The sequence below is a fragment of the Carassius auratus genome, chromosome 48 (genome assembly GCF_003368295.1).
Source record: "Carassius auratus strain Wakin chromosome 48, ASM336829v1, whole genome shotgun sequence".
Taxonomy (NCBI): domain Eukaryota; kingdom Metazoa; phylum Chordata; class Actinopteri; order Cypriniformes; family Cyprinidae; genus Carassius; species Carassius auratus.
The window spans coordinates 756364-780562 of NC_039290.1; the positions used below are offsets into that span (position 1 = coordinate 756364).

The 24199-nt window shown below is 33.9% G+C and overlaps 2 protein-coding genes across 3 annotated transcripts; both read right to left on the minus strand.

The window, feature by feature from the left end:
• Window positions 1-73: 73 nt before the first annotated feature.
• On the minus strand, window positions 74-11137 carry LOC113065422 (RING finger protein 150). The gene is made up of 7 exons (XM_026236648.1): window positions 10411-11137; window positions 7770-8020; window positions 4506-4577; window positions 4339-4421; window positions 3291-3387; window positions 2073-2277; window positions 74-1073 (listed from the first exon to the last, which is right to left on the minus strand). The coding sequence occupies exons 1-7, from the start codon at window positions 10859-10861 to the stop codon at window positions 973-975; spliced, it is 1260 nt and encodes a 419-aa protein (XP_026092433.1). The 5' UTR covers window positions 10862-11137; the 3' UTR covers window positions 74-972.
• Window positions 11138-15590: 4453 nt separating this feature from the next.
• LOC113065423 (uncharacterized) lies at window positions 15591-20021 on the minus strand. 2 transcript variants are annotated; one of them, XM_026236650.1, is made up of 8 exons: window positions 19937-20021; window positions 19063-19407; window positions 17548-17568; window positions 17267-17346; window positions 16568-16670; window positions 16367-16480; window positions 15960-16145; window positions 15591-15810 (listed from the first exon to the last, which is right to left on the minus strand). In XM_026236650.1, exons 1-8 carry the CDS (start codon window positions 19968-19970, stop codon window positions 15746-15748), a joined length of 948 nt encoding a protein of 315 aa, XP_026092435.1. In that variant the 5' UTR covers window positions 19971-20021; the 3' UTR covers window positions 15591-15745. The 2 variants fall into 2 exon arrangements, with proteins under 2 accessions (XP_026092435.1, XP_026092434.1); XM_026236649.1 differs by having other exon boundaries at window positions 16562-16670.
• Window positions 20022-24199: the final 4178 nt, after the last annotated feature.

Sequence of the window (24199 nt, forward strand, 5' to 3'; positions counted from 1 at the left end):
GCTGACCAAAAGATCAAAGCTGCATGTTTGTAAGAAACAAATCCATCATTAAAGATGTTTTTAACTTCAGACCTCTGCTTGCCACAAAAAAAAAAAAAAAAAAAAAAAAAAGTTCATAATCCATAATAACACTGAAAAAAATCCATCTCAGGTTGTGTCTCACAAAATGTCTTGATGGATTTGAGATATTAACCAATAGACTGGACAGCTGTGGATTATTGTGATGTTTTTATCAGCTGTTTGGACTCTCATTCTGACGGCACCCATTCACATCCATTGCTGAGACAATGAAGCAATGCTACATTTCTCCAAATGTGTTCTTCTTCTCAAATCTCGGGATGTACTGAGGGTGAAGACGCCGTCAGTAACCTTTCATTTTTGGGAAACTATCCCTTTAAATGTCATGGACAGGTCACGTGGCATGACATCACATGTCCTGCTCCACAGAACCCAAAGAGCACTTCCCAGAAATCCCACAGTTTTGTCCCGCACGACGTCTGTCACACGCATCTTCTGCGACGGGCAAATCCCAAAACTCCTAATACTGAGATTCTCTCTCTCTCTCTCTCTCTCTCTCTCTCGCTCTCTTGTTTTTTTTTTTTTAAATACTGCAGAACTTGAGCACATCAAATGCTTCTCTATAGAAAAATAAACCACTTCTGATCAGATTCAAAATAGTCTTTGACACGTTCTTCCCGCTGGGATCACAGACACATGGTGAAACGGTAAGAAAGAGAAGATTGTCGAGCCGAGCAGAACCCATCGTCTGCTGATACCGAACAAGTGCTTTAGCTCAAGTGCATACTGTAGTGTGCACTGCGGGCGAGAGAACAGACTTTACCCTGCTTTTCAGAGAGAAAGGAAGGAAGATGAAATGAATGTAACATTGGATGTGGATTGTAGTATGTACTTGGCAGGCAGTGTTTGTTACACTCTAAACCCGTCGTTTGAGCACGAGTGGGCGTGGCCAGATCAGCACTTTGGGTCATCAGTGGGCGTGTCAATGTCCGAATGCCCCGCCCCCATCACAAGCGACACCTCTGAACTGCTGCTGGCGATCAGCTGTAACTCACCTGTGGAGGAAACACAGCCATAATGACATCCATCACGACATGCTGTCCTTACTAAACAGCAAGCACAGTGAAAATAAGTTGTACTTGCAGATTAAAATTAATGAAATAAAAGGCCACTTTCATGAGTACACTTTTCATAATGTTGAACTGAAAGAGTACATTTTAGAATATTGTTCTAAAAATATTCTGTTGTGCATTACATGTGCTTTATTCAATATTATATTTAAAGTTAATAATTTTTTCAATGTACTAAATTGCAACTTAATTGTTTTTACAAATCAGTGTTATTTTAGTATCAATTAGAGAGTGTTATTAAATTAATTAAATAATTTTTATTTTCTCTATTTTTATTATAATTTGTTCAAGTTTTAGTAATTTTTTTGTTTATACACACACATTTATATTTATATATATATTTATATATAATTTATTTTTGTAGTGAAGTTACAATGAATGTATTTTTTTCCCTTGGGAACTAGCAGAATTAATTTTATTTTTTTCTTAATATTTTATTTTATTTCATTTAACATTTACTGTATTTAAAATTACAAAAAAAGTTTTTTGATTGTTTTAGTTTTAGTTAACTATAATAATTGTTACATTTAAATATGCAAGTTTCAAGAGAAATGACATTAAAATATATCTTGTTTTCCAGAAATGTTTGTCAGTATATTCATCAGTACACATTATCCATATTTCAAAAACTATTGAAATTACATAGAAAGATCACCAAGTTAATTTAACGTACATTTAAACTATAATACATTTTTAGTTAATAGCAATTAACATGCAACGAAGTGTGAAAAACATGAATCTCATTTTTTCTGTAATGCATACTATTTTAAAAGTACGCTGAAGTGTACTTCTCAATCTCAAGGCTGGTTGGGCTAATAATAATGAATTATCTGTAAGTCACTTTTGATAAAAGCATCTACTAAATGCTTAAATGTACCAGTAAATGATTACCCACAATGCCTTGCACGACAGAAGAGGACTCACTCTGTTCGGTTGGCAAGGTGTCCTGGGACAGCGGCTCAGAGTCCAGGAGGACCTGAGGGAGACCCACCATCCTCACGCCGGGGTCACGCCCCCCGACGACATCACCGGCCATGACATCATCGCTCATCACCATGGCGTTGAGAGCCACGCCCCCCACGGCGAGCTCGTAGTCCAGAGGAAGTTCATTCAGACACTCGGCACTCGACTAAACCGAACAGAATTACATAGAATTAACATAGAGTTACCCTCCAGCCATAGTGAAGATAGGAGACATGCATTTCAGTGACTTCAGCATGCTTAAAGTAAACTAAACTACATAAAACTAACTTTCAGAGCTTGAAAATAAATTTAGAAAATAAAATATTAAATGTTTAAACATATTGTATATTAGCTAGTTAGCAAGGCAACACTTTATATTCATTTAGTTAATTATATATCAATAAAAACTAAACACACACACATATATGTTATAAAAACACAACAAAAGTACTAAAACTTTAACTTGAATTAAAATGAAAACAAGGCATACATTTTTAGTCTAAGACCATGTATTAGCATAACTAAAACTGGAATAATGTATTAAAATGACAGCTATATATATATATATATATATATATATATACAATTTAAATCATAACAAAATTCTCCAAAATAGAAACAGTATAAATATAAAAATAATTAAAAATATTTTTTAAAATTTATAGTAACTAAAATTTATATTCAATTATATAAATGTAATTAAAAAAAATATTATATTGGTATATTAAAATTGACATGAGATACACTCATTAAGGCACAAAATGATGTTTTAAGAACTAAATAAAATAATAAAAGAAAATATATAGAAAATATATGAGATAAATAATCAAATGGAAAAAATAAATAAATACACCTACATTTGTGACAAATACAAATAAAAATGTAAAAATGCTATAAAACGACTAAAGCGTTTTTAAAAATTCAAATGAAAACAGATTTTTTTTTAAACAAATCTAAATATTAATGTTGAAAGAACAAAATGAAATTAAAATAAAGCATCTTCTGGAAATAATGTCATGCATTAATTTATTACTGTTATTAATAATTACTACATGATATTTTTATTCTTATTATTATTATTAATAATAAAGTTAATTTAATCCGATTTTCCTGACACTGATTCTGTCTGAAGCTCCAGCTCGAGGAGGACTGAACGTGCACAAACAGAGAATCACCAACCGTGAGGCCGAGAGCTTTGAGGATGTTCATTTTACACATGGGACAGGTGCGATGGTCCACCAGCCACGGGTCGACGCAGCTCTTATGAAACAGATGCCTGCGAGCAGCAGAGAGAGAAGAGTGTGGAGCTGTTCTCAGTGAACTGATATTAAAACACCTGCACAACAATCAGTTCAGAACTAATGCATTTGATCCACAAGGATACATTCAGCTGATCAAAAGTGACAGTGAAGACATTCATAATGTTACAACAGATTTCCATTCAAATAAATGCTGCTACTCTGAACTTTCTATTCATCTGTGATTCCTGAAAAATAAAATGCATCAAGCTTTCCACAAAAATATTAATCGGCATTGATGATAATAATCAGAAATGTTTCTTTCATCATCATATTTTCATGATTTTTGAAGATCATGTGACACTGAAGACTGGAGGAATGATGCTGAAAATACAGCGGAGCATCACAGAAATAAATTACAGTTTAATACACATTCACATTGAAACATTATATTTTAAATTGTAAAAATATTTCACAATTTTACAGATTTTATATATATATTTAAAAAAACAGGTTATGTTTATATTTTAAATATATTTTATATTTAAATTAAATTAAAATTTTAATTTAATATATCTTAAAAATATAAATTATATAAATATAGATGTAAATATTATCAAAATATATACTGTATGTGTGTGTATTTATGTATACATAAATATACACAGAAGACACACAAACACACACATTATGCAAATGAAAACTTATTTTGTATGCAATTAATTGTATGTGCATGCATTAATGTGTATGTGTGTGTGTATATATGTATGTGTATATGTATGTATGTATGTATGTATATATATATATATATATAATATATATATATATATATATATATATATATATATATATATATATATATATATATATATATATATATATATTTATTTATGTATATTACTGTACTAGTATTGGAATAACATTGTATTAATGTAGTTGGCTACATTTTGTTAGTAGTTTATCAAAAGTGCCGTCAGGTGTGTGTTTACCTGCAAGGTAAGATTCTCACCACATCATTTGGTTTATAGCCCTCGATACACACGGCACAGTTATCGAAATCACTCTCCGTTTCCTAAAGAAACACACACACATCATTAGACAAAACAAAGAGTCTCACTGCTGTAAAGACTGCAGTACTGAGTGTTTATTAGCTCACCTGATCGCCTTTCCTGATGCTCCGCACTTGTAACTGACTGATGGCTTTTTTGGCGGCGTCTCCCAGCCTCCTCTGAACATCAGAGAACAGAACAGAACAGATCGTGACCAATCAGAGAACAGAATGTGACCAATCAGAGAACAGAATGTGACCAATCAGAGAACAGAACAGATCGTGACCAATCAGAGAACAGAATGTGACCAATCAGAGAACAGAACAGAACGTGACCAATCAGAGAACAGAATGTGACCAGAGAACAGAATGTGACCAATCAGAGAACAGAATGTGACCAATCAGAGAACAGAACAGATATTGACCAATCAGAGAACAGAATGTAATAGGGATGCACCGAAATGAAAATTCTTGGCCGAAACCGAAAACCGAAAAAGAGAAAACCAAGGCCGAAAACCGAAACCGAAACACCGAAAGAAATTATGCCAATTATTAGTAACATTGCATTTATTGCTATGACCGTGTACTAACTTTACTAAAATTAAGACATTGCAATTGCATAAAAAAATATTAAAGTTTCAAAGATAATTACAATTACATAACTTATTTAAAAAAAAAAAACTTAAAAATACATAATTACAAATGATGCAAATATTTATTAAGCACATTGCAACAATGCACAGTATAAAATAAAATTCAAACTAAAAATGTATCCCACTCATGTGTATATTTAATAATAATGTACTGGCCTACTGGCTGCAGAAAGGTTTTAAAATGAACAGTTCTCTCATAAAAACAAAGTGCATTTAGGTGAAGTGCATTTGAAATTGTTCTCTGTAGGACTAGAAAGTGCATTACTTCTCCAGTTGACAAGACTGTTATCACTTCTGGGGATGGGGACTTCAGACAGATAACCATCTAGCTGTTGAGCAGTTGAGCTTGTCATCTGCCTGACATTTGAGAAATATTTGAGAGAGTGTATTTAAATAGGGCCAGGGCATAAATAAACATTTTTATCAAATTAAAGCAGAAATCTAGCAGAAAATCTAGCATAAATATGGCTACAATCTGATATTATGTATGTATATATGTTTGTGTGTGTGTGTGTGTGTGTGTGTATATAGTAGCCTAAGAACAAAATAGCCAACGTATTATTATTATTTGAGGCACTTTCTTGCAGAATTCCACTGAACATATCAGACAACGAGGGTGCATGCCACTCATCTGGTGCAGAGACCAGTCTTTTTTTTCTAGATGAGAAAAAAATGAGTCTTTTTTTTTCTCCTGCGCATGGCGCTTCTCTGCATCCAGCGCGGCCTGGATCATTTCTCGTGCGCGCTGCCTTATTTCCGCATCCAAGTAATGGTCTTTATAACGCGGATCAAGCACATTCGCGATGAAGTGCAGAGGATCTGAAAAGATCTCAGTGAGACGTGTGCTAACAGACTCTGTAAGACTGTACTTTTCTTTGTTTTTACTTCGTGGTCCGTCTCAATCTCTTTGTTAGAGACGCTTTAGTGCTGCGAATAAAGGAGTAAGAAGAGAGAGAATGTTCTCACTGGTGTGAAGTGAATGTCGCGTGGAGCTCGTTGTCTGCGCTATGCACGTGCAGGTCGCGGTTTCTGTTTGCGTCATCACAACATTTCGGCCGTGTTGTTTCGGTGATAAAAGTCTATCGGCCGAAAACCGAAAAGGCCATTTTCGGCCGAAAATTTTCGGTGGCCGAAATTTCGGTGCATCCCTAGAATGTGACCAATCAGAGAACAGAACGTGACCAATCAGAGAACAGAACTGAACTTGATCAATAAGAGAACAGAATGTGACCAATCAGAGAACAGAAAGTGACCAATCAGAGAACAGAACTGAACTTGATCAATCAGAGAACAGAATGTGACCAATCAGAGAACAGAACAGGACGTGACCAATCAGAGAACAGAACTGAACTTGATCAATCAGAGAACAGAACGTGACCAATCAGAGAACAGAACTGAACTTGATCAATCAGAGAACAGAATGTGACCAATCAGAGAACGGAAGTGACCAATCAGAGAACAGAACAGGACGTGACCAATCAGAGAACAGAACAGGACGTGACCAATCAGAGAACAGAACAGGACGTGACCAATCAGAGAACAGAACAGAACTTGACCAATCAGAGAACAGAATAGAACAGAACGTGACCAATCAGAGAACAGAACAGAACTTGACCAATCAGAGAACAGAACAGGACGTGACCAATCAGAGAACAGAACAGGACGTGACCAATCAGAGAACAGAACAGGACGTGACCAATCAGAGAACAGAATAGAACGTGACCGATCAGAGAACAGAACGTGACCAATCAGAGAACAGAACCTGATTAATGAACGTATTTCTCCTTTGACATCAGTCTCTCGTTAGAATAATTAATGACAGAGCTGTAATGAAAGGCTCTGCAGTTGTTTCTCTGTGATAAAAGTCACTTCCTGTGGTCTGTTATCATGTTTTAGGGTTGCGTTCTAACACACACAAACATGCAAACCACCAAGAAAGTGGTTAGAGCTCAGCTGAAGCTTAACTCTTTTTGTGTGTGTCTGTGCTTGTTTGTAGCACTACACAATTTGACTTATATTTTTGTTGATGTTGCAATTTTATAATCAATGTTGCTATTAAATTTAATTGTATTATTTTGTATGAATAATTATAATACAACTATAAATACTACTAAACGTTAAATTATTATTAATGTAATATTTCACTGTACAATAAACCACTGAGTATTAAGAAAAAGTATATTATTAATAATAATAATTATTATTATTATACATGTAATTCTATATATGTGAAAGATCATAAAACAATTAATAATCATTTTATTTGTATTGTTTTTGTATAAACAATGATAATAATAATAATAATAATAATAACAATTCTTAAAAAGAATTAAAGTATCTAATATTTCACTGTACAATACAAAAATATAATATTATTAATCTATTTAAAGTATTGTTTTATTATTATTATTATAAACAATAATACCAAATAATTCAATATATAAATAGTATTATATAAAAACTAAATTAGAAATATTAATAATGTAATATTTCACAGCAATAAAAAAAAGTATTGAATTTTTTTTTACTTTTTATTAAATTATTAATATTTACTGTTGTCTTAATCCCATTACATGATTTACTTTTTATTTAGATTAATCAATCAGCCCAATTAGATTTTCACATAAACACACATTGTGAACAAAATGATGTGTCTAACACACACAGTGGTTGGAAACACAGTTAATGTGTCACGAGACGATGTTTGTCAGGTTTGTACCTGGTTGCGGTCTCTGGCGTTGGCGTATCTGAAGCGCTGGATGTAGTAGAAGACGAGCCAGGCCAGCGAGATGATCATGAGGATGATGAAGGAGATGGAGACGAAGACCACAGAGGTGCGGCTGACGTATTTCTGGAGGTTGCGTGTCCCGATGGTGATGTGCATGAGAACAGTGATGTTCCTCTCCATCAGAAGAACCAGCTCACGACCCTTGGGTTCGGGGATCATGATGGACACCACGTCACCGGAGCCTGAAACACAGAGACACCGTTAACCACAGGCTCAGCTTCCTCTGTGGCTAAACTACACACAGTTAGATTAAATCAGGAAAAAATTACATGGGGGAAAAATGTTTTTTTTTGGTCAACTGTAAACTTTGGGAAACTTGTAATATTTTTTGTTAAACTGAATAAGTTTCATGATTTTAATTAATTAGGCAAATTTCCCGATTTTTATGATTTAATCTAACCATTTAACCATAATCCAGAACATTTTAATCAGGAAAAAAAAAAATAGAGAAAAAAAAATTACATTGGAAAAAAATTTTAAAAAAATAATTGAGGAAAAAACTACAGAATTAAAAAAAATTATAAAAACGGAAATAAATAAATAAAATTGATTTCATAGGGCTTAAAAAATTTAAACTTTGTTAAACTTTTAATATTTTTCATGGTGGTTTCCTGATTTTAATTAATTTAATTTAATTCTAATTTTTAAGTTTTAATCTAACCATTTAAATATTATACTGAAAATTTTTAATGAAATTGGAGAAAAAAACTAAAATAAAATTGGAAAAAAATATTCCGCGCGTGTCAGCTCGGCGTGAATCTGCTGTTGGGATCGCACGCAAAATAATAAAATGGGGGGGGCAATTTGGGGGAAAAAAATTAAAAAATTTAATCAGGAGACAAAAAAATTGGGAAAAACTAAAATAAAATAAATTGGGGAAAAATTATTTGAGAAGAAAAAACTGAATTAAAAAAAAATTATAAAAATGGGAAAAAATCAAAATGGATTTCATAGGGCTTAAAAAAGTAAACTTTGTTAAAATTTTAATTTATTTTTTTGTTAAACTGAATACGTTTCATGATTTTAATTAATTAGGCATTCTTTCTGATTGTTAGGATTTAATGCAACCATTTAAATATAATCCAGAAAATGTTAATAGAGGAGAAAAAATTTAGAAATGTTTTTATTAAATTGGGGACAAAAAACATAAAATGGGGGGGGGGTTACAGAATGGAAAAAAATGTAAAGGATTTCATAGGTTTTTTTTTTTTATACATTGTTGTTAAACAGAATAAGTTTTCATGATTAAATGATACATTCTCTATGATTATTATGATTTAGACTAACCGTTCAAACGTAATCAAGAAAATTTAAATCAGAAAAAATATCTAGAAATTATTTCATTGGGCCATAGATGCAATTTTTGTTCAACTTTGTTTTTTAATTATATAAGTATCATAATTTTTTAATGAAACATGCTTTTAGATTACTCAAATTGTATGTGAACCTTAAAACAGAATCCAGAAAATATTAAATAAAAAAAAATTAGGGCATAGAATTCCTCAGCCCAAACGAAACACAGAGTTCAAAGATAGAGTTAACGCTAACAAGAAAAGCATCACAAGAGGGAAATGCAGATAGTGAAGCAGAACAAAGAGAGGAACTAAACAAACAGCATTTCTGCAACACTTCACGGCGAGATAGAAAGAGATAAGAGGCGTCAGATGAAACTTCTGACACTCAGAGTGACCAGAGCGCTGACCACAACACTATCATCACGACTCCAGATGTGAGAGAACATACAAACACAGCTGGACGAACTGCAGTGAATGGGTGCCGTCAGAACGAGAGTGCAAACAGCTGATAAAAACTGTTAAAGTTTTTAACTTCAGACTGTTGCTTCCAGCTAAAACACGAGCTCATAATCCTTAATAACGCTTCCTCCAGTGAAAAAGTGGCCTGGTCTGAATCAGGAGAGAAATCTGCACAGTGTGGATTATTGTGATGTTTAGACTCTCATTCTGACGGCACCCATTCACTGCAGAGCATCTATTACTGAGACACTGATGCATTGCTAGATTTCTCCAAATCTGATGAACAATCAAAATCATCCTAATCGTGAATGGTCTTAAAGGTGAGTTAACTTTGGGTGAACTATTTCTTTAAACCATCACAGATTTAGCAAATCACAATCAAACGTGTACAATATCCATTCACCATTAATCATAACCTAATATGCATATAATGCATGCATTATAACAACCTATAAATAAACACATAAACCACACATGCATTCGCATGCAGCCAGACATATGCAATAATGCATTTCTCATCACACATAACCACACATGCATTTACCACCAGCCACCACTCATAACCGTATATGGACTTACAATAACACATAACCAAAGATGCATATCTAGGTGACAGATGATGAATGCATGCATGCATCACAACACACATGCATTGGGCATCACATTCAGCCAGCCATGCATTTGCCATCACTCCATATCCATATAAATATATAATGCATAATTCATATAAATGCATAATTCATTCATTCATTCATAACCAAATATGGATTTGCAATCACACAGCGTGTCATAATCGCTCATATGCAGACATGCATCACCTGTATCTGGCATGGTGACGGTCTCATTGGGGTTCGAGGATCCCACGTTGAATATGACCACAGCTGACGCGTTTTTTCCCACGGCGTTTCGGATTTTTTCTTTGTACGTGCAGTTTCCGCGGCTGATGAGCGCGATCCACGCGCCGTGTCCGCGCGGCGTGAATCTGCTGTTGGGATCGCACGCGTTCTTGTCCTGCGGCGCGACGGGCATCGCCAGCACGCCTCTGGCCTCGCGCTTGAGCGAGTGCTCCCCGTAACGCCCGCACTCCGTCTTCTCGGTGCGGACCTCGGCCGTGTCCGGATCCACGTACGTGATGTTGACGAACGCCGTGTACCACTCCTCCTTCTCCGCCACCGTGAAGTCCAAACACAGCAGATGGACGAAGCAGAAGGACAGCAGCCAGGTGGACAGGGCCAGACTACGACACGTCTGGATCACCGAGAGTGCCATAGCGGTGTATTTCTGATTATTGTGGAGAGTCTAGCGGCCGCGCGACGCGCGTTTACTCCATAATCTCCGCCTTTGTGCGTATCGACCGCGTTACGCGGCGCGATCGCAGACACTCGTGGTCGAAACACTCAACTTGGAAGACGGAGTTTGGTAATTAATCACCTCTAGAGCCTGTTGCTTGTGCGAGAGGCGCGTTGGTTGGGTAAAAACGTGAGCAGAAGCGGCGCAATGGAGCCATGGTGCCTTCAGCTGTTGTGACAAAAACGGAGCGCGTAACAGCGACCACTAGCGGCGGAGCGAGGATCTGCGCATGCGCGACACCCTTAAAGAGACAGTCCACCCAAAAAATATAAATTACCCCATGATTTACTCACCCTCAAGACAAATCCAATAGGAGTTATATAAAATGCCCTGGCTCTTCCAAGCTGTATAATGGCAGTGAATGGGTGTTATTTTTCAATACTCCATAAGACATCAAATAAAGCACATCCATCTATCATAAAAAGTGTCCCTGATAGCTCAAGTGGGTTAATAAAGACCCCTGAAGTGAATTGATGCATTTGTGTAAGAAAAGCATCCATATTTGAAACTATATAATCTTACGTAGCGTAAGGTCTGTTGAGAAGTGATGAATGCGGAAGTGCAGCGGAGAAAGTGAAAAACAAAACACTGGCCAGGAATTATAAAATGAGGATTTGTAAAAGCCAAGATGAGACTGGTTTTCGTTTGCTAAAGTAAGGAAACTTTGCTCCCTTTGCTCCTGTAAACAAACATTTTTTTTTTTCCGTGAGACTAGCGTATTCTCACCGAACCTTACGTAATGTCTACGTCCCACATCATCCACCGGAAAGGCATGATTACAGTTTATAAAATTTCGTATATGGATTTATTTTCTTACAAAAATGCATTGATTCGCCACAGGAGGCCTTTATTCGCCCTCTAGACCCATGCGAGGCACTTTTTATGATGGATGGATGCACTTTTTTATTCACAGTAAAGATGACACATTTAAGATGTTACGACAGGAAAAGAGCAAAACGCTTAAAAAGTAGCCTATATGTCCAAATAATTTAATACGGAAAAGGAGCAATGTGAGAAACAAAGATCCCGTTGTCCATTTTCCACAGAGGAGTGCATCTATCACTTTACCATCTATCTGCAGTTCATTTGTTAATTTTCTCCAGAAGAGGGCGCTGTCTCACACTATTTCCATTCTGCTTCCTGTGTCTTTAACATGAACATTCAGCATCAATGACCTTTAGGTAGCTCGATCAGAAGAAAAGCTGTCCTGCTCTAGTGCTCTCTCAAACATGTTCCACAGTTCCCGTCAGACAGGGGAGTTTCCTCAGCTATCTTTAGACACCCTGACTAATGTCACTCTCGTTTCGGTCCTGTATGCACAACAGACTGCACTGACACTTACACACAGGAAGAACAATTCTCAGTTCGGGTGCACATGTAGGAAAGACACACACTGGTAACCAGTCGAAATAAATCACCAATTAGGACACAAGCCCACATCGAGGTCATCATTTTAACACATTGGGTTGATGGCTGTTACAGAGTGCATCGAAAAGCTTGACATGAGACACACTTTCACACTGATTTGGGTGTGTACTCCTCACCAGCAGCAGTTTCTGTGAAACACAAATACATACAGGACATTTCTGACATATGCAACCTTAAATAACTAAACAACAAACATAGTTTCTCAGTAAAAGCATTGCCGGAAATCCACTTTTCTCAATGGAAACATGGGATACGTGGCTCCTTATAGTTCAGTTTTAAGTCTGTCTAAGTGTGCATTTAATTTGTTTTCTATTTTCAGTGGTTATCGTCAAGTTTATATTGTATTTGACCATGTAAAAATGAGTTAATCCAAGTTTTTGTCTCTTCGTAGGAAGAGAAACTGATGTCAGATTAGTTTAATGCTCATCCAATCTCTTATTTTTGAAGAAAACATCTTTAAAATAAAATAAAAGACACTAATAAGTTTTCTTTGGTCTGTTTGACTACTCAAAGGAGAATACATGAAAATATAACTAAATTTCACATACATGAACAAAAATCTGTCTCTAAACCTCTTTACTGTATTCAATTTCAAAATGAATCCTAAAGCAGACAAAACTGTATATTTATATACATCCCATGTGTGCTCTTAATGTGCAAATTAAATAACTGATTGTTTATTCATATATTTATTACTAAATGTACTACTTCACAAAAAAAAGAAATATCTTGGTCACTAGCACTACAGTAAGACCATGTTATAAACAGCACACAGGAGAGCTGTCAATCAATAAACGGGAAACAAAGTAACAGTATTTGAAAAAGTATCTCTTTTCTTGTGAATTAAAAGTAATGTGTTACTTAGCAGTTACTTGGAAAAGCAATGAGATGACATGACTTGTGTTACTGTAATGCATCACCCCCAAGTATCGGGGAAAGTTACTTTAAAAGTAATGCATTACAATATTGCGTTACTCCCTAAAAAGTAACTAATTATGTTACTTAGTTACTTTTTATGGAAAGTAATGCATTACGTTACTTTTGCATTACTTTTCAAATATGAGCAGGGCTTGATTGTTTTTCATGTAAGAAGTTTTATTTATAGCAAATGTAAAAGCAATTTCACACCAAAAAGTGTAATGAACAAACCCACATACAAAATGCACGTCTGTAAACAGAGGAGCAGTCTTCAGCAATAAAAAAAAACAATGAAGCACAGTTGTTAGTTTATCTAAAGTCATTTTTGCTTATTAGTACGGTTGAACTGGATCATCAAAGGTCAGCAGCAAAGACATTAGTTCATAAAATGGGATTAGATACATTTGTGTTGTTTAGCATATAATTATTGCAGGTTTGCATCCTATTCTGAGTTTGCATTTCACTATTTTAATTCATTTTGATGAAAACAAATGTCCTGCATAATGGCTTTTTAGAAAAAGATGCAAAAGTATGCAGAATGATCCCATGCAACATCTGCATTACATGTCATACTTGTAATTAGACATATGCTCATAATATCATTACAGTTATCTTTTTTATGGACTACGTGATTACAGATTATGCACATTGGCATTTCTGCTTTTTTCTACTAGATTTCTCAATAATATATTTTCTAAAAAAAAGTCTACCATGTGTCATATTGAATTGAGAGGGCTTTCAGGATACATAACGGACGTATAAGTGTCATGTAAATTAATTTGAAGTCTCAGAAGGGAAGACTGATAAGGTAGGCATTCATTGTATTTTCTAAGCATTCGGTGCGCCGTCCTTAAAGATGTCGACCACAGAAGTGACCACTTAAAGAAAAACATCTCCAGTCACCTCCAGCACCTAAACCTCACATGAGATGAGATGTATGAGATGAATAATTATGCAAGTTACAAAACACTGCCGTCATAAGTCATCTAGTCAGAATACATTGCCTTAAACGAGTAATCTAGATTACATTACTGACTACAGTTTTTATCATGCAATTTGTAATCTACCCAGAACTGTCTGCCATTATATGAACAAAAGGCACGGGATATAATAATCTAATTTTGTGTTCAGAAACAAAAAAAGATGGGCATACAAGGGAGAGTAAATGATGACTTAATTTTGATTTGAGGGCGACTGTCCCTTTAACAGAAAGCATCAGTCAAAAACACACTTGCATTACACAGAGAACGTTTATTACAGCCACAAATTATTTTATACAGCATTCGTATGCTAACATTTTTTACATAAACTTTAATGATTCAATGTTGTTTTTTTATGTACAGTATACAATCTTTTTTAACGCTAGAAGAAACTTGAAGTGAGGATGTCAAAAGGACTCTTTGGTAACACTTTATAATAACTGCATGCTATTAATCATTAGTTAAGCATTAGGAAACAGTTAATTCATCATTTATAAAGCATTAATATACATTTATAAGCAGTTTATAAATACAGATATAAATGCTTTATACCTGATTTAAAAGCATAACTATAATGTATTTAATAATTGTTTTTTCATACTTTATTAATGATTAATTTATCATTTCTAAATTAAGTATAGCATTATTTACACACCAGTTATTAAGGAGTTGTCAGTGGTTCATAAGATCACTTAGAAATTGTAAGTAAATTATTAATAAACTATTTAAATGTGCATTCATACATCTTTTTATTCAGACATATAGTAATAGTTACTTATAGTGTTAATAAATGGTTTATTAACATGTATTTCTACTGTAATTCAGGGTTAATGCAGGTAGTTATAAAACATATGTAGTTGTTAGTTAACTATTTTTGAGAGCTCATCTAAAGCGAGGACTATTTATGCCTTGTAAAGCTAAAGCTTAAAGTTAATATTTCTATGTTCTGTATCACTGTGTGGCGTTTGTTTTTCCGTTTTTTGTTTAGAAGATAACTGAGCCTTTAAATATCCTTTATAAATGCTTTACAAAGCATAACTAGTCCTCACTTTAGATGAGCTCACATAAATAGTTAACTGACCACTACTAAATGCTTTATAACTACCTGAATTTACTACATTTCTTGTGATCTTATGAATCACTGGCAACTCCTAAATAACTGGTTTGTAAATAATGCTATACTTCATTGAGAAATGATACATTGATCATGAATAAAGTATGAAAATACAATTATTAAACACATTATAGATATGCTTTTAAATAAAGAATAAAGCATTTATATCTGTATTTATAAACTGCTTATTACTGTCTATTAATGCTTTATAAATTATGAATTATCTGTTTACTAATGCTTAATTAATGATTAATAGTGTGCAGTTATTATAAAGTGTTACCGACTCGGTAGCACTCATATACTCTGGATCCAGGCATCATATAGTTAGACCAGAGATCTTGATTGTTGGATGGGAAACACACGCTATGCATGTTCCTTTGGCTCGTCTAGACTGATTTCAGTGAAGATCTCTTCTGCTGGTCCTCGTCCTGTAATGCATAAAACCCAATGAGAGTGTAAACTTACAGTATTGCACATGCATGGTCCTAAAATGTATAACATTGGGGTTTTTTTTAAATAAGAGGCCTAAATCATTCCTCAGGCATGTTGGCCAATGAATTTTCTTGGTTGTACTGACCAGCATTAGTGACGTTATTGTTGTTTTCATTCTGCGCCGCATCTGTTGCTTCGGCTTCGGTCGGACCACTGAATTCAGATTCACTCCCAAGCAGATCCAGATCCAGGTTAAACTCCACTTTCTTCACTGGCGTGGACGAGCTCGAGTCTGAAGACAAACTGTTCTCTTCTGGGGCATTCTGCTCATCTTTAAGATTATATGGAAAACAATAAAGTGAATACAAACCTCCCAATGAAGGAAAACAGTGGCCATCAATCATTTCTTTGAAGTTTTGAATTCTAAGCATATTGGAGCTTTTTTGCGTACTCAAAAAAAAAAAAAAAAAATGCATGCAATTCAGCCAAAGCAATGTAAAATGCTGTTGTTTGCATCAGGTTTTGTCACAAGTGAGCGCTGATGCACCTCACCGTTTTCACTGGTAGGTGTTTGTTCGGGTTTCTCTCCTGCAGAGCCGTTTGCTATCGAATTGGTCTTTTCCTCAGACTTGTCTTCTTGTATGAAATTCAAAGACACAGGCAGATCTGAGCAGAGAGACGTGAACACGGGTTGATTGTGAGTTTCTGAGCAGATTGCACACATGAAGGTGTGTGTTTTACACTCACACTTGCCTTTGTTGGTTTGTTCATAGCTCAGGCCTTGTTGGTCGCTCTTGAGCGGGGTGTCATAATCATTGCCAGGTCCTTCGACACGAGTCAAATCAAACGAGTAACTCTACAATCACAGTGCAAGAGAAATACAATTAGAATACTGTAGATCACTTTATACTAGGTGTGTGTGTGTGTGTGTGTGTGTGTGTGTGTTTGAGAGAATAAATTCAAAATTCCTGTCAATGTCAGTGACTGTTCCAAACCTTAGTGAGCTCTCGACCTAATGAGCATTTTAAAGCTTTAAACATTTTTTTTTAAAAGGGTTTAAAATGATTAAGTAATGCATGTTAGATTTTAATTTTATTCATTTAAGATGTTTGATTGGAGACACACACTTTTAAACGATAATAATAAAATCTTTGCAAGAAATGACAGTGTGACTCTCTTTGGTGTAAGTGATTTAAGCAATATAATAATAATAATACCTAAAGAGCATTTAAAGCATCTGGAAATAGGTAAGTAAACAAACATAAAATCAATCAATTAAATTCAAAACATATTCTTAGCTAACAATCAGAACGCTGCATGCTTTTTGAATAATAAATAAATAAACTCTCCTGACACATATCATTGAATCTACTTATGAAAAGCTAGTAAACATAGCTGATTTTTACTCATTTTTATTTTTACTAATAAAGATCCAAAACTATTAAATCTTACCCTTGCTTTCTTTCTCAGAAAAAACAAAATGCCAAGCAGACAAAAAATCAGGATCAGGATGATTACCAAAATGATGATGCCTGTCAACAACAAACAGAGATGTGATGTTGTGGTTATATGTTTATAAAGGGAACAGGTATAACATCAGCACATGAACGTGATTTTAATGTGTCAGAGTAAATAAAAGAGTGGAGTGTGCAGAAACATTAAGACAGGAAGAAAGGATGTGTTTCCTATCTTCATCGAAGCAGACGCTGTGATGTGCAGAGAGTCGAGCTCACCTCCTGTTAACTTTCCTGAATCTGAAACAGAACAACGATCGCGTTACAACAAACCAACCAAGACCCAGCAGAATGAGCTCAGGTACACTGAGAAATCACTATCTGCTTTTGAGAGCATGCAGTTATCATATAACCATTTGTGATGAATAAAAAGCTTTGGTGCGAGTCTACAAGCATGCTGTTAAAACTATGCAGAACAGAGAGAGAGAGAGAGAGAGAGAGATGTTGCTGATGTGGTGAGTCTACATTCAAAAGCAAGGAACGAGCTCAATCTCTCACCCACTCACTCACACTCACATCTCAAAGCCGCCCTGCTTTCTGCTATTTTCTCAACTTGTCAGAAACCTCTTGTATGTTTTAGCTGCTATGCATGTAAAATTATTAAAAAAAAATCTTAAAGTCCACTTTTTCTTTTCTTTTCTGGCTCCACTTCTGTCTTATAATTGCACTATTTATAATGTGTTTTGTTTTATTATTAAAAAAGTATTTTACAGACTTTTCCACAAATTTCAAAACACAGAATAGTCATCATGATACGAGTCAAAAGTATGAAATAATGTATAAAGCTGCATTTATTTGATCAAAGATCCTTTAAAAACTCTGAAATATTATTACTGAGAAATATTATAATATAACAGTTTTCTATGTGAATGTATTATGTTAAAATGCTATTTATTACTGTGATCAAAGCTGAATTTTATATAAATCAGCATCTAGAAATTAATAATTTTATTTAGCAAAGGTGCATTACATTGATCAAAAGGGAAAGTAAAGTCATTTATAAAGTTACAAAAGATTCGTTTTTTTAAAGAAATGCTGAACTTTATCTTCAAAGAATCATGAAAAATCAAATGTATCATTGTTTCCACAAAAATATTGTGCAGCACAACTGTGTTCAACATTAATAATAATCAGAAATGTTTCTTGAGCAGCAAATCATCATATTTTCATGATTTCTGAAGATCATGTGACTCTGAAGACTGGAGGAATGATGCTGAAAATACAGCGGAACATCACAGAAATAAATTATAGTTTAACAGAGATTCACACAGAAAACAGTTAGTTGAAATTGTAAAAATATTTAACTATTTTACTGTATTTATGATCAAAGAAATGAAGTAAGGTGAGCAGAAGAGACTTCTTACTAAAACGATTATTAATTATATTAAACATTCGACCGGTAGCATGCATGTTAATCTGTTTAATATCAGAAAGCTGAAAGCACATAGTTTCTGAAGCTTCAATATTAAAAGGACCTTTTTAAACTGGGGAAATATTGCATCTAATGCATGTAAACTTTAGTTAAAAACAATTGAATTCTGACAAATACAAGCCCTTCAAACCACTATCTAGACTGCGCTTGAACTCTGCTGAAAGCTCAATGGCTGTTCCAACACAAATACACAAGACAATGTCTATAAAAAATAACGGCATTCAGAGACACAGTCTAATAATACTACAGTAACAGCTTCCATTAAACATAACCACCTAATAATTCATAAGAAATCCACCAACCTATGCTTTCTTCATTATTGAGCTTCACAAGTGTGGTGCTCGATGGATGTGTGGTGCTCGATGGATGTGTGGTTGAAGAGATCACTACATTGACGCTTTCATTCAGACTTTTAGAATAATTTTCAGGATCCTTTCCACCGCTCTCAGTTGTATTTTTAAAACCAGCTGACACTTCATCATCAGAGGTAGTCTCTAACAAGCTCGTGTCATTCCCTGTAGTTACTGATTCTGTTGTCATCCCAGTAGTGTGAGAGTCAGATGTGGCTGATATTGAGGTGGTGGACATCTCTGATGGAGACGGTGACGGCTTGGAGAACATCCCATAATCACACAAGAGGAGAGCAGCTGAAAGTAGAATGAAAGAATGCATGTTGACTATTAATAAGCAACAAACTAGAAGCTTATAGAGCAAAAGGTTCATAGTTAATAATCATTTAATAGTGAGAATTGGTTCTTAAAATAAAGTGTGACTATATATAAGGTTTATTAAACTCAGCATCTATAACATTTTGCATCAATCATTCATTAGGAGAAATAATTCTCTCAGGAGAAATGTTGTTTGAGAAGCATTTGCTTTTTATTTTAATCTCATCACTAACAAAGGAAAAACAACTGATACTGAAGAGATATTATATTAAATATTTATTTTGTATATATATATATATATATATATATATATATATATATACGTTTAAAACTAATAAATAATTGTATTTTTCTAGAAACTAATTTAATGTTTTAACAGACACATATTTGCGTTTTCTATTTATATAAACAAAGAAGATAAATATTGTTACATTTGATCAAATTAGTTAGCTTTGCTCATACACTACTCCCCCAAAAAAACTAAAAAATAAAAACTAAATTAACTCACCAAAAATGTGTAGAAGTACACAGTAAGTGCGCATCTTTCAGTCCGGTTTACTTTGGTTAATTGTAAAGGTCCTGCTCCACCTAAAACTGAATTTTTTTTCTCTGACAGTTTGTCATCATCGCCTCCGAATCGTGCAAACCACAGAAGGGCCTGAACAGGATGTCAGCAGCACAGAGACACACATGCAAACATGCACCTTTTCTAACTGCTCAGAGGAAGTTCAAGCATGAAATGCAAGACATTACATCATATACATCTGAGCCAAACATGTTATTCCAAAATTAATTATTTAATTTCCTTACCTAATGAATTTTCTAATCATGCTTGTTGATATTTACATGTTACTAAGTCTCTTAAAGTAAACTTTTCAATGCATATTGAAATGTTTGGGCTGCAACAAACAGGCTACATGTTGTTTCTATATTTACATTTTTGGGTGGCAAATATAGTTGCATAATCATGATCAGATTTAGAATTAAATAACTAATGCAAAGAAATAAGACATTTAGCGACATTTGATCTGCTTTGTTTACACCTATTGTTTTGCAAAAGTTCAAATCAATGAAATGCATTCTAAGTTTAGTATGCTGCTAGTTCCGTTTTAGCCTGTAGTGAACATTCATCTGACTTTTTGCTAAAGAGCCCCCCCTGGTGGACAAGTGTTTACTGATCTGACCTTTTTGTCCAAGACTGAGCATAATGTTTGCACTTACACAATAGGATAATTAACTCATAAGTAAAGCAATTAGCTATACAAAAAAAAGGGAAAGGTATAAGGTAATATACTGGGTGAGGTATAAGGGCAATAAAACAAAGCCAAAAAATGTAAATAAATAAAATTATGCAGCAAAGTTGTAAATGTTTTCAAAAAATGGCACGGCAGGTGTAAACCAGCCACATTACAGCCATAACTCTCAAACAAAGCTGAATTTTTCTGTGCTTGTATAACTAAACTTTCGAAATGCATATCTGAAATGTTTAAATGTGAACTACAAGTACTGCATGCAAAAAGTGCTTTATAAATCTTACACTTTTGATCAAAAGTTATCATTATTCATCATGCTAATAAAAAAGCAGATCACTGTTTCCTATCTGAATACTTGTCTAAATAAATGTGCGTGTCAATATTTACATGCTAATAAGTATCTCAAACTAAACTTTTTAATGCATGTTTAAATGTTTAAATGTGAGCTACAAGTACTACATCTGACATTATAAATACTACATTCTTTACCCAAAAGTGTTATCCCATTAATAACGATAGTAAGATGCGATATCTATTTCTTACCTGATAGATTTTTTTTTAAATGTTTACATGTGAAGTACAAGTACATCTTATTTTATAACCCCAAAATGTTATTCAATTAATAATCCTCATGGGATCTATATTTCTTATACATTCAGCCTTAATATGCTTGTCAATATTTACACACAAAAAGGGTATCAAACTAAACATGACTGAATGTTTAAATGTTAACTACAAGTACTGGATGCAAGAAGTGCCATACTGTACATTGTAATTCCTACACTTTTGACCCAAAAATCAAAATATTTTTGTTGATATGTACGCGACTAAGTGTCTCAAACAAAACTTTTTTAATGCACGTCTGAACATTTAAATGTGAACTACAAGTACTAAATACAAGAAGTGAAATATCGTACAGTATAAATATTTCCCTTTTAAATCCAAAAATATCATTTCATTTATAATGAAAATAAAACTAGATATCTGTTCCTTGATTGATTTGTTTGAATGTTTAAATGTGCATTACAAGTACTGCATCTTACATTAAAAATCCTAAATTTTAACAATAAAATTTTAACTATACAAGTACTACATCTTGTATTATAAATCCTACAATTTTAACACACACACACACACACACACACACAAATTCATTAATAATGGTCATAAAACTAGATCTCTATTCCTCACCTGATAGATTTGTTTGAATGATAAAATGTGAACTACAAGTACTACGGCTAAACAAATCCTAAATCATAACTTGTACAGAACTACATTTTGGGTTATAAATCCTACACGTTTAACCTAAAAATATTATTGTATTAATAATGATCATAAAACAACTTCTTACTTTTCTATTTGTTTTTTTTTTGAATGCTTAAATGTGAACTACAAGTACTACAGCTTAACAAATCCTCAATTTTAACTTTTAAATGTACAGAACTACATTTTGTGTTATACATCCTACACTTTTAACCTAAAAATATTATTGTATTGATAATGATAATAATGACAACCTCTTACTTTCTAATAGATGTGTTAGAATGTTTAACTACAAGCACTAAATGAAAGGCTGACATATTATACTTTATAAATTCTACACTTTTAACCACAAAATGTTATTTAATCAATTAATGGTAATACAAGCAGAATTAAAGTGTTTGTTGATATACACTACTGATGTCTCAAACTGAACTTCTGAAGATATGTTTGGATGTTTAAATAAGAATATTTATCTCTGTATGGCATTAAGCTCAAAAACTTTGTAGTTATTCTTAAAAGGTCTCTTTGTAGCAACCTGGGGACTGATACAAACGCAGAGTTGCATATAAAAGCATGCCAATTGCGGCGATCCAATCCTCTGCGCAAACTGGATAAAGCAAGCTAAAGCTGATCCATTCTTCTGTAATAGGCACAATTGCAAGGGATACAGGAGCATGGTTTTCTAATTGTTTAAAAACAAGGCAACATGTTATTTCCTGTAGATTTGCAGTTTACATAAAATTAACTTTGAACTGTTTTCTTTACAAATCACATTTTAAACCATCTGAAACCATTTAATTCTAGAACAGAGTCTTATGGGAAGGCAGTGCATGCATCTAAATCCGTCCATTCGAGCAGAAGCTCCGGTCATCTGATGCTGCGGTACATCATGAAGTCCACAGTGGTGCATCGTGGGAATTTGCCGATGGAGCTCTCCTCCCGGGCGTGTTAGACTTTGATCTGCCGCATGTGCGTGTCCCGTCCGTTCTGGTGGTTGGCCAACACGGCGATCTGGATCATGAAGGTCCTGATGGGATTGTTCACCAGATCCAACAGAGGGATGTGAATCCAACCGCTCGGCTCCACCATCTCCAGCTGCTGCTCTCACACACACACACACACACACACACAACACACACACAAAAACAGCGCTCTAGTCACAGAAAGGATTCATCTGGTAAAGATGCACATATATTTTGCTTATTATAAGATTAAATACTAAATGAATCAATAACTCAGGGAATGTTGATTTGAGCTATGCATTGATTTACTATGCAAGAAGATAGAAGACCATAGTGCATCATTGAGGATACTATTATACTTTTTATTAATATATATTATTAATATTTTATTCTATGATATAGTTTATATTTAAATAGTTTTTGCTTCATACACATTTATAAAGTATACACTACTGTTCAAAAGTTTGGGATTGTAATGCTTTTTTATGATTTTTCATCAAGGGTTACATTTGATTGGATTAAAAATACCGGTGATGAAAATGTAATATTGTGAAATATTATGATGTAAAATAAAAATTTTCTATTTTAATATACGTTCAAATCTAATTTATTTATGTGATGCTCCGCTGTATTTTCAGCATCATTCCTCCAGTCATGATCATTACTCCAGAAATCATATTAATAAGCTGATTTATTATCAATGTTGAAACTGTTGTGCTGCTTAATATATATATATATTTGGACCTTTGGAATTATTCAGGATTCTTTGATGAATTAAACGTTTAAAAGAAGAGCATTTTTGTAAAATAGAAATATTTCTAACAATACACTCTAAAGTCAGTACATTTTAAGTTCTTTCGCTTTTTGAAAGAAATTAAAACTTTTATTCAGCAAGGATGTGGTAAAGTTGTGTATGTAGATTTAGTAGATATTGTTGATTTATATTGTTAGAATATATATATATTTTTTATAAATGCGGTTCTTTTTAACTTTTTATTCAACAAAGAATCATGAAAAAAGTAAAGTTCCCCCAAAAATTATTTTGACAAAAATTCTAATAATAAATCAGCATATTAGAATGATTTCTGAAGATCATGTGACACTTTACTTTGGAGTAATGGCTGATGGAAATTCAGCTTTGCATCGCAGAAAATAAATTATATTTTAAAGGATATTAATATAGAGACTTATTTTTTCATATTGTAAGTATAACATTTTGCAATATCTTTTGTGTTTTTCTGTTATTTTTGATCAAATGAAATCAGCCTTGATGAGCAGAAGACACTTCTTTAA